The sequence below is a fragment of the Phyllobates terribilis genome, unplaced genomic scaffold (assembly GCF_046119375.1).
Source record: "Phyllobates terribilis strain yellow unplaced genomic scaffold, ASM4611937v1 Scaffold_7__3_contigs__length_470593459, whole genome shotgun sequence".
NCBI classification, from domain to species: domain Eukaryota; kingdom Metazoa; phylum Chordata; class Amphibia; order Anura; family Dendrobatidae; genus Phyllobates; species Phyllobates terribilis.
Window position 1 is genome coordinate 237,047,341 of NW_027362767.1, and position 14,657 is coordinate 237,061,997.

Sequence of the window (14,657 nt, forward strand, 5' to 3'; positions counted from 1 at the left end):
CTCCGTGGGATTTAAATCTTGTTCTTTCAGCCCTGACCAGAGGCCCCTTTGAACCACTAGGGGAAGCGTCCCTTAAAATCTTGTCCCTTAAGACGTCCCTTCTGGTAGCCCTCACCTCGGCTCGCCGCATTAGCGACTTCCAAGCATTATCCGCGGGACCCCCCTTTACGCGGATTCTAGATGACAGAGTGACGCTTGGGACCGACCCAGCGTACCTTCCTAAGGTGGGATCCCTTTTTCACAGGTCACAGGAGGTCACCCTCCCTTCTGCGCAGCCCCAAAAAACAAGGGGGAAGAGGCCCTTCACACCTTGGACGTCAGGAGGTGCATTATGCAATATTTAGAGGCCACACGGGAGTGTAGGAAGGACAGGGCTCTTTTTGTGTGCTTCCTGGGATCTCGGAAGGGACAGAGCTTCCAAAGGAACCCTGGCGAGGTGGATAAGGGAAGCCATTTCCCTGGCTTATTCCTCAAGCGGGGAAACGGCGCCAGTGGGCCTAAGGGCTTACTCGACGAGGGCAGTGACAGCCTCCTGGGCGGAGAAGGCCGGAGCTTCAATCGAACAGATATGTAGAGCGGCGACCTGGTCTTCTCCCTCCACGTTCTTTAAACACTACCCGCTGGATCTAACATCGTCTTCAGATCTTACCTTTGGTGGAAGGGTTCTGGAAGCGGTGGTCCCTCCCTAATCTTCACTGCTCTGCAATCTCTCCGTGGTGCCGTCATGGGGAAAGAGAGAGAGTAGTTACTTACCGGTAACGAAATTTCTCGGAACCCATGACGGCACCTGTACATTCCCTCCCCCTTTTTTCTTACACATGGGTGTGCACAATCGTTACTACCTGTTTGTTTAGTCACAGGGTGTGTCTGAAAAAAAAAAATATATACATATATAATATATATAAATAAAAATGCCATATTTGGTGTTACTAACCTGGAGGTCCTCTCGTGCTCTGTAAACCAACTGATGTGGGAGAGAGGTGCCGCCCTTTTTATCTGTAGGTTTCCTGTCCTTGAAGGGCGGATCCCCTCTCTCCGTGGTGCCGTCATGGGTTCCGAGAAATTTCGTTACCGGCAAGTAACTACTCTTTTGTAAATAATTTCTTTAAGAATAAAAATTACAGCTACATTTTTTAAACCTTCTAAAATGCCAACCAAATAAACAAACAAAATCAACACTTTACAAATGGTGCTGATGTAAAGCCAAATGTTTATTAATGTATGTGTGGTATGACTATTGGGATTAAAGGGATAGTCATTCAGAGTTTGAAAATTGCAAATTTTTAAAACCTTTTTTTGTAAAAACTTCTGATTTTTATAAACGCAAAATATATCACCCTAAATTTACCATTATTATAAAGTATCATGTCAGTCTCAAAATCAATGGGATATGATGAAGCATTCCAGAGTTACTACATAAAGTGACATTGGTCAGATTTAAAAAAATTGGTCCAGTCACTAAGGGGTTAATGGTAATGGTGGCAGATTACAGCCAGTTGTGTGGCTTTATCCTAATGCTAATTTTTCCAGCATCAAAGTATTACATTTGTTTATCTGCTCCTAGATTGCTATATTTAAAGGGAATCTGTCACCACTTTGGAGTTATCAGACCGCTACAATGGCCATAAAGGGTATAGAAAAGTAAATCTAGACATGGCTGTATGGCCCATAGTAGAGGTCTGATTGCAGAAAAATGTAGTTTTCTCCTTTTTGTTTTTTTACAGGTTTGGCGTCCCCCAGACACCAAGCTATCCCTGCCCATCTGCCTATTCCACCTATGTACACGTTTACCATATTTCCCTGATGTCGGTGACTCCCTGGCACTTGCGCAATAGAGCACTGTGGACTGCTCAGCCAAACGGGCCCGGGAAGAAACAGTGTGCTCTGTTAACCGCGCTTTGCGCATGCGCTGGGAGGTGGGGGGGAGTGCACATCACAGGGCCCTGTGACGTGCGGGGAGGGGGGGAAATATGGTAAACGTGGAGAATTGGTGGAATAATAAGATGTGCCGGGATAGCTTGGTGTCCGGGGGACGACAAGCCTGTGAAAAACCAAGAAGAAAACTACATTTCTCTGCATTCAGATGTCTACTATGGGCCATACAGGTATGTATACATTTACTTTTCTATACCCTGTATGGCCATAGTAGCAGTCTGATAACTCCAAAGTGGTGACAGATTCCCTTTTTAATTTTTTTTTTTTTTTTACACTGCTCTTATGAAGTCTCAAAGTAAATTGCTTCCAAAAGAACATGCATGGAATGAGACTTGTGCCTCCTTTATGTATTTTGGTCAAACTTTCCTTTGCTCAGCAAGGCTGTGATCCTACAGCTCCTTATGACTGGTGCTATTTTTCATCACTAATGAGCTCACTGTGTTGTCCTATGATTAATAAATGCAGAGGATTTCTTCTTCCGTCTGCTGCATTTCAGCTGTTGTGTGGCCAATCACGACTCTGCTCCTGGCTGTGCCGGCATCTCTTGGGGACTTTTCAGGTTTGCATAATAAGGAGCTGGCTACTGACAGCTATATAGTGAGCAGAATTCCAACTGCGACTCCAATGAAAACGTCACTGTACACAGGACCTATAACCTAAGAAGAGTGGAAAGTCCTCAAACATTTAGCCACAAACACCTGGGCAAACGCTCATTACTTAAGAAATGAATGAGAGCAAAAATTTAAGACTACAAGGCAAAAGTGGCAAACTTGTTTCTGAAAATCCACTCTCTGCTTTTGATGTTTGCACGGTGGGTGTGTGGATCTCTGAATACCCCATACAGAAGAATGGGACAGTTACTGAGGTTTCATCAATAAACCTGCCATAGGAGAAGACCATTCCAGTCAGCTACAAGGGGTTTCCCTCCACTTGGGTCATACGTCTAGGTTGTCTAGATCTTAGACCTGATGAGGTTGTTTAATGTCAAAAGATCTGTAGAATCATGTTAAAATAAGAATATTGAATCTGGATTTAGTTGGTTTAAAAATCCGCAGCATTTCAGCAGTTCAAGTACACCAGCCTCCTTGTTTTATGTAGAATACAAACTCAATATATTAGGCTATGTGCACACGATGTGGATTTAATGCGTTTTTGCAGGGGATTTTAGCAGCGACAACTCTAAAATCGCTTGTAATAGGTCTGCCATGTACTGCAATGCAAATCCGCATGTGCTGTGCACAGCATGTGGAAATTTCCGCTGCGGATTCGCATTGCGGTAAAGACCGCAGCAAGACCAATTCCGCTGCGAAATCGCCGCCATTGACTTGCATTGAACCGCATGAGATCCACATGACTACATGTAGTCATGCGGATCTTAAAAGATTTAATGCTCAGAATGGTACCTGGGTCTGGAGAAGAGGAGACTCTCATCCGACCCAGGAACCATCGTACCTACAAGTTTAAAAAAAAATTATAAAGTTAAAAAAAAATAAATAATAATAATCATACTCGCCTCTCCGGCGTCCCCGGTGTCCTCCTGGCGACTATACGCGGTGATCTGTAAGGACCTTCGGTGACGTCGCTTAGTCAGCTGATGGTCGTGCGACCACCTGACCGCTGACTTCATGGCAGGTCCTTTTAGATTACCGGTACCCTCCTCGGAGCCAGCAGTGACACCGGGAGCAGACCAAGGCTGCCGGAAAGGTGAGGTATAAGGTTATTTTTTACATTACATTTTTTTTTTTTTTTTTTTTTTTAAACATTATGTTGGTCACACAATATAAATCCATGTTGCATGGATTTATATTGTGTGACCAACTTTCAAGCACTTTTTCAAGTGATGCTAAAATCGCTTGGAAAAGCATGCGAAAACGCATCACTTACGCTTGTCCCTGGCAGGAAAAACGCATGTACAATCCACATGTACAATCCACATGTACAATCCACATGTACAATCCACATGTACCATCCGAATGTACAATCCACATGCATTTTTTCTGCCAGGGAGATACAGAAACTCTCAGGAAAAATCTGGAGCATTTCTGCATGGTGGGCACATAGCCTAAGGCTAAGTGAGAAAAAGTGGGTGGTGCACTTACTGCTGTAATAACAGCACAGCACTTTGACATCCTGCCCTGCAGCATGTGTGTGCACAAAGCAGGCTGATGAGTGGAAATGATTGCAGCCTCATTCAGTATAGTGAGCAGTGATTAATTGCTCCCAGCATCACACCTATGACTCCAGCAGCTGCAGGGAGGATATACGGTAAGGTAATTTTCTCCCTTCAGCCACTACTTCTGTAAGCTTTATTTCTATATAACTGCAAATTAAACCTGTAGCTGCAGGTATATTCTTAAAGGAAACCTGCCACATCATGAAACTGATTGACCACCCCATTCTTTGCTCCATATTTTACTTAACATTACCCAAGGCAGTATCGTTGTGTGGCATAATACAGGCTCAATAATGAGGTACTTTATATTAATTAGTAGAAGACGTAGCAGAATTGATCATTAGGTCTTTACATGTCTACAAAGTGTAATACAATATAAATCTACTTACAGTGACAATATTCATAGTGATTAAGTAGATTGATGAGCTGTCCCAGACCCGGGAGTTTTGTTGTCTGGCTGTTGTAAGGGGATGGGTAAATGTCTAGTTACAGCGTCCATATTTGTATCAACCCTCCAGAGGAAGGTGCTGTGGTCTTGTACAATCCAGCAATCGTGTAGGCACAAAACTCTGGCAGGGGTTTGTAAAGGAAGTACTTTATCCTATGGATGAATATGTCCAGTAAACGTGACTCTGTTCAGACTTTGATCCATTAGCCGCACATTTGGAAACTTAGGAGGGACCATGGTGTAGAACTAGCTGTCATTCAACTTACAGATATATTTTTCTTTTTTGCACAAGTCACCAACTGGTCCCAGCAGGTAGAGAAAAATCATTTTTAGAGCAAATGTAGATTGTGTGCTGAGACCTAATCAGCTGAATATGACTGCCATTATTGCAGTACTGTGCACCCTGCGAGATGCCTCACGGTCCCCGTAATATCAGATACTTGTATGGTTCCCTCTTACATACACGGAAAGCAATGGCCAGGAGTCAATATGTTGCTCTCAATGAACTGACAAGGACACGGTACATCCAGGACACCAGTATGACCTGCAGCATGGGCCCGCGGCAGCTGTCCGGAGGTGAGGAGACGCACATAACAGGCGCTGGTTATAATCAGTAGCTGACGAGCCATCACCTGAGACAGAAAATTTGTTACAATGATTTTTCTTAAGTACAAAGGAAAACGCATGGAGATATGACTCCTGCTCTGCTGCCCCCAACTTGGGCAGTTTTCTAACTTCAATTACAATAAGAAACAAACTTCATATCGATTTATCTCTGTCTATAGCAAGTTTAGGTCAAAGTCACCCGGTCCTGAGCTCAATTTTACCCTCCGTAGAGTCGCATGCCCGGGTGCAACAACCCCTGGTGATAGGGCACCAGTAGAGATCCTGCACAATAACACCAGTTCCTTGACTTTACATCCACATGCCATTAATTACAGGGCAGTGGCTAATATGGACCAGGGAAAGCCAAAATTGTGTATATAACGCTGAAGCAAAGTACTAATTGCATGTCTGGATTTTACATGAGGCTGCTGTTAACATCTGCTCTTCACAGCCCAAACTTGTAAAGAATAATTTCAGCTCTGCTACGTCCGTTTCCAGTTTTGCAATTCTTTGCTATAATTTTATTCTTGGCTCTCACAATATTTCACAATAATAACAGCATACATTGTAAAATGGATCTTAAAACTGATGTACTTATTATTTTTTTACACAATGATTACGGTATATATTCATTCTGATATACAAGTTTAAAGTATTTCCTGAGTCTGGATAAAGTTAGACTTAAAATGCACTTTTTAACATTAAGCAGGTTATATGGCTAGCCATTCTTGTATAGAGTTTCAAAGTAAGTACACCGGCCTGATATGGAATTTGTATTGTGAAATCTGATGAAAGAGCCACTTGTGCCAGGTTGTTATTGCAGTCATAGTTCCTTCACCCTGCACAATGCTTTCAAAAAATATATATTTCAAGAGAAATTAATGAACAACAAGTGTGTGTGGGGTCCTGGGTTCAAATCCCACCCAGGACAACATCTGCAAGGAGTTTGTATGTTCTCCCTGTGTTTGCCTGGGTTTCCGTCCTGATAAGAAATAAAGACTGACAAGTGTGTATGTGTATGTATACATGTCACACATACACTCAGATGTGTGAATATTAGTGTTGAGCGAGTATGAATTGTTAACCCCTTCGGCGAGCACGCTCGGGTGCTCGCTGAGTATTTGCGGCGTGCTCAGCGTCGATGAAAGTGTCGCCGTGGCTGCATGTGTCACATCTATCACACACCTGTGACACATGCAGGGATTGCCTGTTTGTCAGGGGGTTAACAATTCATTCTCGCTCAACACTAGTGAATATGTAATATACATTTATACACATCTGTGGGTGTGTGAGTACATTACATTGTGAGCGCATGTGTTTGAATATATGCAAGTGTGTATATTTGTATATCTATGCTTGTGTGTATGTAAGAGTGCATGTATATGTATGATTTTTTTGTGACAGGTGTGTATAAATATGTATGCATATATGAGTGTGTGTGTGTGTGTGTATATACACTGCTCAAAAAAATAAAGGGAACACTGAAATAACACATCCTAGATCTGAATGAATGAAATATTCTCATTGAATACTTTGTTCTGTACAAAGTTGAATGTGCTGACAACAAAATCACACAAAAATCATCAATGGAAATCACATTTATTAACCAATGGAGGCCTGGATTTGGAGTCACCCCCAAAATTAAAGTGGAAAAACACACTACAGGCTGATCCAACTTTGATGTAATGTCCTTAAAACAAGTCAAAATGAGGCTCAGTATTGTGTGTGGCCTCCACGTGCCTGTATGACCTCCCTACAACGCCTGGGCATGCTCCTGATGAGGCTGCGGATGGTCTCCTGTGGGATCTCCTCCAGGATGGCACATCAATGCGAGCTGTGGCAAGAAGGGTTGCTGTGTCTGTCAGCGTAGTGTCCAGAGGCTGGAGGCGCTACCAGGAGACAGGCCAGTACACCAGGAGACGTGAAGGGGGCCGTAGGAGGGTAACAACCCAGCAGCAGGACCGCTACCTCTGCCTTTGTGCAAGGAGGAACAGGAGGAGCACTGCCAGAGCCCTGCAAATGACCTCCAGCAGGCCACAAATGTGCATGTGTCTGCACAAATGGTTAGAAACCGACTCCATGAGGGTGGTATGAGGGCCCGACGTCTATAGATGGGGTTGTGCTCACAGCCCAACACCGTGCAGGACGCTTGGCATTTGCCACAGAACACCAGGATTGGCAAAGTCGCCACTGGTGCCCTGTGCTCCTCACAGATGAAAGCAGGTTCACACTGAGCACATGTGACAGACGTGACAGAGTCTGGAGACGCCGCGGAGAGCGATCTGCTGCTTGCAACATCCTTCAGCATGACCGGTTTGGCAGTGGGTCAGTAATGGTGTGGGGTGGCATTTCTTTGGAGGGCCGCACAGCCCTCCATGTACTCGCCAGAGGTAGCCTGACTGCCATTAGGTACCGAGATGAGATCCTCAGACCCCTTGTGAGACCATATGCTGGTGCGGTTGGCCCTGGGTTCCACCTAATGCAGGACAATGCCAGACCTCATGTGGCTGGAGTGTGTCAGCAGTTCCTGCAAGATGAAGGCATTGAAGCTATGGACAGGCCCGCCCGTTCCCCAGACCTGAATCCGATTGAGCACATCTGGGACATCATGTCTCGCTCCATCCACCAACGTCACGTCGCACCACAGACTGTCCAGGAGTTGGTGGATGCTTTAGTCCAGGTCTGGGAGGAGATCCCACAGGAGACCATCCGCAACCTCATCAGGAGCATGCCCAGGCGTTGTAGGGAGGTCATACAGGCACGTGGAGGCCACACACAATACTGAGCCTCATCAGGAGCATGCCCAGGCGTTGTAGGGAGGTCATACAGGCACGTGGAGGCCACACACAATACTGAGCCTCATTGTGACTTGTTTTAAGGACATTACATCAAAGTTGGATCAGCCTGTAGTGTGTTTTTCCACTTTAATTTTGGGGGTGACTCCAAATCCAGGCCTCCATTGGTTAATAAATGTGATTTCCATTGATGCTTTTTGTGTGATTTTGTTGTCAGCACATTCAACTTTGTACAGAACAAAGTATTCAATGAGAATATTTCATTCATTCAGATCTAGGATGTGTTATTTGAGTGTTCCCTTTATTTTTTTGAGCAGTGTACACGTTTAAAAGTGTGTTTAAAGAATATATGAATGCGCATGTATGTATAATTACATACGAGTGTGTGTATTCATATACAGTTGAAACCAGAAGTTTCCATACACTATATAAAAAGACAGATCTGCATGTTTTTCTCAATATCTGACAAGAAATCAGAATAAACCTTTCCCGTTTTAGGTCAGTTAGGATTACCATCATTTTTAATATTTGCCAAATGCCAGAATAATGAGAGAGAGAATGTTTTAAGGCATTTTTATTACTTACTGCAAAGTCAAAAGTTTACATACATTAAGATTATTATGCCTTTAAACAATTCTGGACTGCCCATATGATGTCATGTGTTTGGAAACTTCTGATCATTTTTTGGCAACATCTAAGATAATCAGAGACTTACCTGTGGATGTATTTTAATGCACACCTGAAACACACTGCTTCTTTGTGTAGTATCATGGGAAAGTCTAAAGAAATCAGCCAAGATATCAGGAAGGGAATTGTGGACTTGCACAAGTCTGGCTCATCCTTGGGTACAATTTCAAGATACCTGAAGGTGCCTCGTTCATCTGTACAAACAATTATACACAAGTACAAACAAGATGGGAATGTCCAGCCATCATACCGCTCAGAAAGTAGATGGGTTCTGTGTCCCAGAGATGAATGTGCTTTGGTCCGACATGTGCATATCAACCCAAGGACAAAAGCAAAAGACCTTGTGAAGATGATGGCGGAAGCTGGTAAGATTGTGTCAATAACCACAGTGAAACGCGTACTGTATCAACATGGATTGAAAGGCCACTCTGCCAGAAAAAAGCCATTACTCCAAAGAAACATAAAAAAGCCAGATTAATGTTAGTGTTTGCAAATGCACACAGGAACAAAGACCTTAATTTTTGGAGACATGTCCTGTGGTCTGATGAAACTAAAATTGAACTTTTTGGGCATAATGACCATCGTTACGTTTGAAGGAAAAAGGGAGACGCTTGGAATGCTAAAAACACCATCCCAACTGTGAAACACGGGTGGCAGCATCATGTTGTGGGGTTGTTTTACTGCAGGAGGGACTGGTGCACTTCACAAAATAGATGGCATCATGAGAAAAGAAGATTATGTGGCAATACTGAAGCAACATCGCAAGACATCAGCCAGGAAGTTAAAGCTTGGACCGAAATGGGTCTTCCAAATGGACAATGACCCGAAGCATACTGCCAAAATGGTAACAAAGTGGCTTAAGGATAACAAAGTCAATGTTTTGGAGTGGCCATCACAAAGCCCTGATCTCAATCCTATTGAAAATTTATAGGCAAAGCTGAAAAGGCTGCGAGCAAGGCGACCTACAAACCTGGATCAGTTACACCAGTTTTGTCAGGAGTAGTGATGAGCGAGTATGTTTTGTTAACCCTTTCGCCGAGTATACTCAGTTGAGCACTGAGTATTTATAGCGTGCTCGGGCTTTAAGTTTTCCAGCATTCCTAACATGTATTAAATCTGTCAAACAGTCGCAAATCATGTTCACGGAGCGACAAAAACTTAAAGCCCGAGCATTCTATAAATACTTGGTGCTCGACCGAGTATACTCAGCGAAAAGGTTAACAAAACATACTCGCTCATCACTAGTCAGGAGGAATGGGCCCAAATTCCACCCAACTATTGTGAGAAGCTTGTGGAAGGATATCCTAAACGTGTGACCCAAGTCATTCAGTTTAAGGGCAATGGTACCAAATACTAATGAAATGTATGGAAACTTTTCACTTTGCAGTAAGTAATAAAAATGCCTTAAAACATTCTCTCTCTCCCATTATTCTGGCATTTGGCAAATATTAAAAAAGATGGTAATCCTAATTGACCTAAAACGGGAAAGGTTTATTCTGATTTCATGTCAGATATTGAGAAAAACATGCAGATCTGTCTTTTTATATAGTGTATGGAAACTTCTGATTTCAACTGTATGTATCTAGGTTGAGAATACAGGCAGATATGCATGCAATATCATCAGGGAGGCATCTGATTGGCTCCAAATTTATTGTGCAGCAGGACAATGACCCCAAACATCCAGACAAGAAATATCTTCAGCATAAAGAAGAACAAGAAGACCTGGAAATGATGATCCGCCCCCAGCAGAGGCCTGATCTCACATCATCCAGTCTGCCTGGGATCACATGAAGACATAGAAGGATTTGCACAAGTGACATCCACAGATCTGTGGTCAGTTCTCCAAGATGTTAGGAACAACTACTCTACCAAGTTCCCTTCAAAAACTGTGTGAAAGTACAAGTACTTAGAAGAAGTGATGCTGTTTTGAAGACAAAAAGTGTTCACACCCAATACTGGATTTGTTTTAGATTTCTTTTTTGTTCATTCACTTTGCATTTTGTTAATTGATAAGAATAAACTATTAACACTTCTACATGTGAAAGCTTCTTACTGTACAGCATTCTTTCCCACACCTGCCTAAAGCTTTTGCAGAGTACTGCATGTATGCCTAAATTTTCTGCAACACTGAGCAATTACCATTCACTAATAAGCCTCAGATTTGACCTCAGGACCCTGGAGCTGCAAGGAAATGACATTAGTGACTTCGCTCCCATGCTGTTTGGGAACACTCCAGACAAAGCATACATAGTCGTGGAGCTACCCATGAATTCAGAGAGCACCAAAGTGATGTTCCTATCCATGGGCGATACACAAGGCAGGACACTGTATATAGATTCTGTCTGGAGTGTTACAGCAGATGTGTCACCATACAGTGCAATATATTACAGAAATTGTCATATCTGACACAAAAACAGCAGGTTGTTCTGAGCCGGCCATATTTAAGTGCTCCTAAACAATGACTAATTGTAGAGGTGTATACATGTAGTTACACATTGCTCATGGGGTGGGGGACTAGTCCCTATTATGAATGTTTAGGACTCTTAACCACCAGTCCACTATGTTGTTGTTTTTTTTATATAGCACTATGAGTTAAAATTAAACTGCAGCATAGGACAGTGACAGATCTGCTTTAATAGCTTTACATCAAGCACTATCTTTGAAGGGGTTTGTCCACCACAAGCCCTTACCTGCTAAAGTCCCCACATAACATAGTTAAAAAAACAACAATATATACTTACCTTTGGGTCTGACAGCATTCCCACAATGTGGGTGCTCTCTCTCCAGGTGATCATGTGATAATGTTATTTCATGTGACCGCTGCAGCCAATCTGCTGCAGCCTTTCAGTATTCAATCAAAGCAGACATCCGCCCTGACAGAATAGTGAAGGCTGCAGCCACTGATTGTTGTGAATTAATGAATTATCCAGTAGTAGACTTGGACAACCCCTTTTAAAAAAACGAGCAACTGTGGATTAGTTAAGCATGTTACCGTACTTACTTCTGGGTGACCCTGTAGAATAAGTGGAATCTTTTTGTTACACAGAACAGGTTTGTGCCTGGAACCACTGGCCAGCAGGGGGCTCTCTTCTGTTGTATTGTCCTCAGGACTAGTTTGTGCCAATGAAGGATCAGCAGGAGTTTCAATTAAGATAAATAGTTGGTCCAGGAGCTTTCTCAGGTTACCCTGCATATATTAAAGACATAACACACGTATATATTTTAACAATCCATTGTGAAAGCGAGTAGGATGGAGAGCCTTGTTCTCACTATCTATTATTAAAGGGGTTTTCATGGACTATCATACCTTGGATAGGTCATCAATATCAGACCTGTGGGGGACTGACACTTGACACCCCAACCGATTAGCTGATTAAAGGGGCTTTGAAGCATCGGGACTGACACAACTTTCTATAGATTGTGTAGTTGCCCTGAATGGTGCTGCAGATCTCCTCTTCTATTTACTTTCCAAAAGAAAGCTGCAGCACCATTCAAGTTCAATGCACAACGTTCGGAGCTGTGCCAGTCTTGGTGCTCTGCAGCACCTTTAAAGGGAATATATCACCAGGTTTTTGCTATGTAATCTGAGAGCAGCATGATGTGAGGGCAGAAATCCTGATTCTAGTGATGTGTCACTAAACGGAGTTTCGCTGTTTCAATAGTTAATATTTTATTATTTTATTAGCAGGAGATTATCACTAAAGGACTAGGTGTCTCGTGCCTCCAGGTCTAACCCCACCCTCACCACTGATTAGCAGTTTTTTGTAACTATAAAGTGTACACAAAAAGCTGCCAATCAGTTGTGTGAGAGGGGTTACACAGGGCTCAGCGTTCTGAGCTTTGTTGGATCTTCAGCAAAGAAAACTGTGATTTTATCAAAATGACAGCATGCAGACCAGGAAGTGACATATAGCCAGGGCTGTCACCAGGAATTTCAGGGCCCCACACTGGCAAAATTTTCAGGCTCCCTTGAGACTAAACTCCACTTCTGCACCACGTCCTCCCCAATCACACATTACCAGTCCCCATCGAACACCAGATCACATGCATAGCCAGCAGCTTTTGCTTTGGTCAAAAGATTTTTTTAAAGCCACCACCACGATAAGGTAGACTCTTTTGGCCGGGCCCTACTCTACTCTAACCTATTAAAATTTTCTTAAAATATCCAATACTCTTTTTAGGTATATTTTTATTTATTATTCTTTAAGGGAATGTGTCATATACATTTTTATTAAATGACCAATAATACCACATACAAGGATCAAATACCATCACACCATGACCAGACCACATATTACCACCACATAGTGACCAAATACCACATAGAAGGAATACCGCCACACCATGACCAGACCACATATTACCACCACATTGTGACCGAATAATACCACATAGAAGGGACAAAAACTGCCACACCATGACCAGACCACATATTACCACCACATTGTCACCGAATACTACAATACTGATCGGTAATAAAAAAAAAAACCACAATACTAATATTACCATGTGCCAATATACACAGGAGCTCTGTACATGGTATACAGTGTATAATGTAAGTGTACAGGTAATATAGTGATCACCAGTGACATTATATACAGGAGCTCTGTATATAGTGTCAGTGTACAGGTAATACAGTGATCACCAGTGACCTTATACACAGGAGCCCTGTACATAGTATATAGTGTCAGTGTATATGTAATACACTGACTCACCGGTGACGTCTCTAGGTGAAGTCCTTCATCTTCGCTTTTCTTCTAAATCCAGCACTGACCGACATCACCTCTTCCAGCCAGGACTTGTCTCTGTGTAAAATAACACAGTTATCTAGAGCACATTCCCCAACTTCTACATTACACAGCTGAATGCAGATGTGCACCCACTATTAATTAGTCATTATGCAGCCCACCATTCCAAATATAAATTGTAATCCACCACGGTGCCCCCACTAACTGTAAATAGCCACTTTCCCCACCTAATAGATATATAAATGAACCTGTCCTGTGCTCTTTTCTCCAATTTATTACCAGTCACACTCCTGCATCCTCAACGCCCCCTACTCTGTAACTCCTGCTACCCCGATTCATTATAATTACATGCACCTTCTGCCCCAATTCATTGTCATGTCCGTGCTCTCCCCACCCCCACCCTCTATTCATCATCATTTACTCTCCCCCACCCCCCACTCCCAATTCATAATGTGCTCTCCCCACGCCCATCTCTCAATTCACCATGCGCTCTTCCCACCCACCACTCCCAATTACCCATGTGCAGCTCATCCTCCCCCCAGTCCCAATTCCCCATGTGTAGCTCATCCTCCCCCCACTCCCAATTCCCCATGTGCAGCTCACCCCCCCCACTCCCAATTCCCCATGTACAGCTCATCCCCCCCACTCCCAATTCCCCATGTGCAGCTCACCCCCCCACTCCCAATTCCCCATGTGCAGCTCATCCCCTCACTCCCAAATCCCCATGTGCAGCTCCTCCTCCCCCCACTCCCAATTCCCCATGTGCAGCTCATCCTCCTCCCACTCCCAATGTGCAGCTCACCCCCCCCACTCCCAATGTGCAGCTCATCCTCCCCCCCACTCCCAATTCCCCATGTGCAGTTCATCCTCCCCCCACTCCCCATTTCCCATGTGCAGCTCATCCTCCCCCCACTCCCAATTTCCCATGTGCGGCTCATCCCCCCACTCCCAATTCCCCATGTGCTGCTCATCCTCCCCACCACTCCCAATTCTCCATGTGCAGCTCATCTTCACACTCCCATTTAAGTAATTCTATTTAAATAAAATAAAGTTGTCATACTTACCCCTCATACGATGCCTGCAGCATCCTGGAGCTCCTGCTGCGACAAGGAGATGCACGCCGCCGCTGGGATCTCCTGACTTTTGGTCAGATGACGGCGCGTATGTGCTGTCAGATGACCAGAAGACAGAAGAAGTATGAAGGAGCTGCTGCAGCTTTGCAGCTCCGGTAAGGAACCCAGCGCCGAGATCAATGTGCGCCGCCT

At 43.7% G+C, this 14,657-nt stretch overlaps 1 protein-coding gene across 4 annotated transcripts in view; it reads right to left on the reverse strand.

The window, feature by feature from the left end:
- Positions 1–2,183: 2,183 nt before the first annotated feature.
- Positions 2,184–14,657, reverse strand: part of TMEM268 (transmembrane protein 268) — a 54,207-nt gene continuing 41,733 nt past the window's right edge. For 3 of the 4 annotated variants that reach the window (XM_073639865.1, XM_073639866.1, XM_073639864.1), the window contains exons 8-9: positions 11,646–11,831; positions 2,184–5,188 (exon numbers count right to left, since the gene is read on the reverse strand). In XM_073639865.1, the coding sequence (XP_073495966.1) occupies positions 5,012–5,188; positions 11,646–11,831 (363 nt within the window). In that variant the 3' untranslated portion in view covers positions 2,184–5,011. The remainder of the gene's footprint in view (positions 5,189–11,645; positions 11,832–14,657) is intronic. The other variant, XR_012247417.1, reaches the window with a different exon arrangement.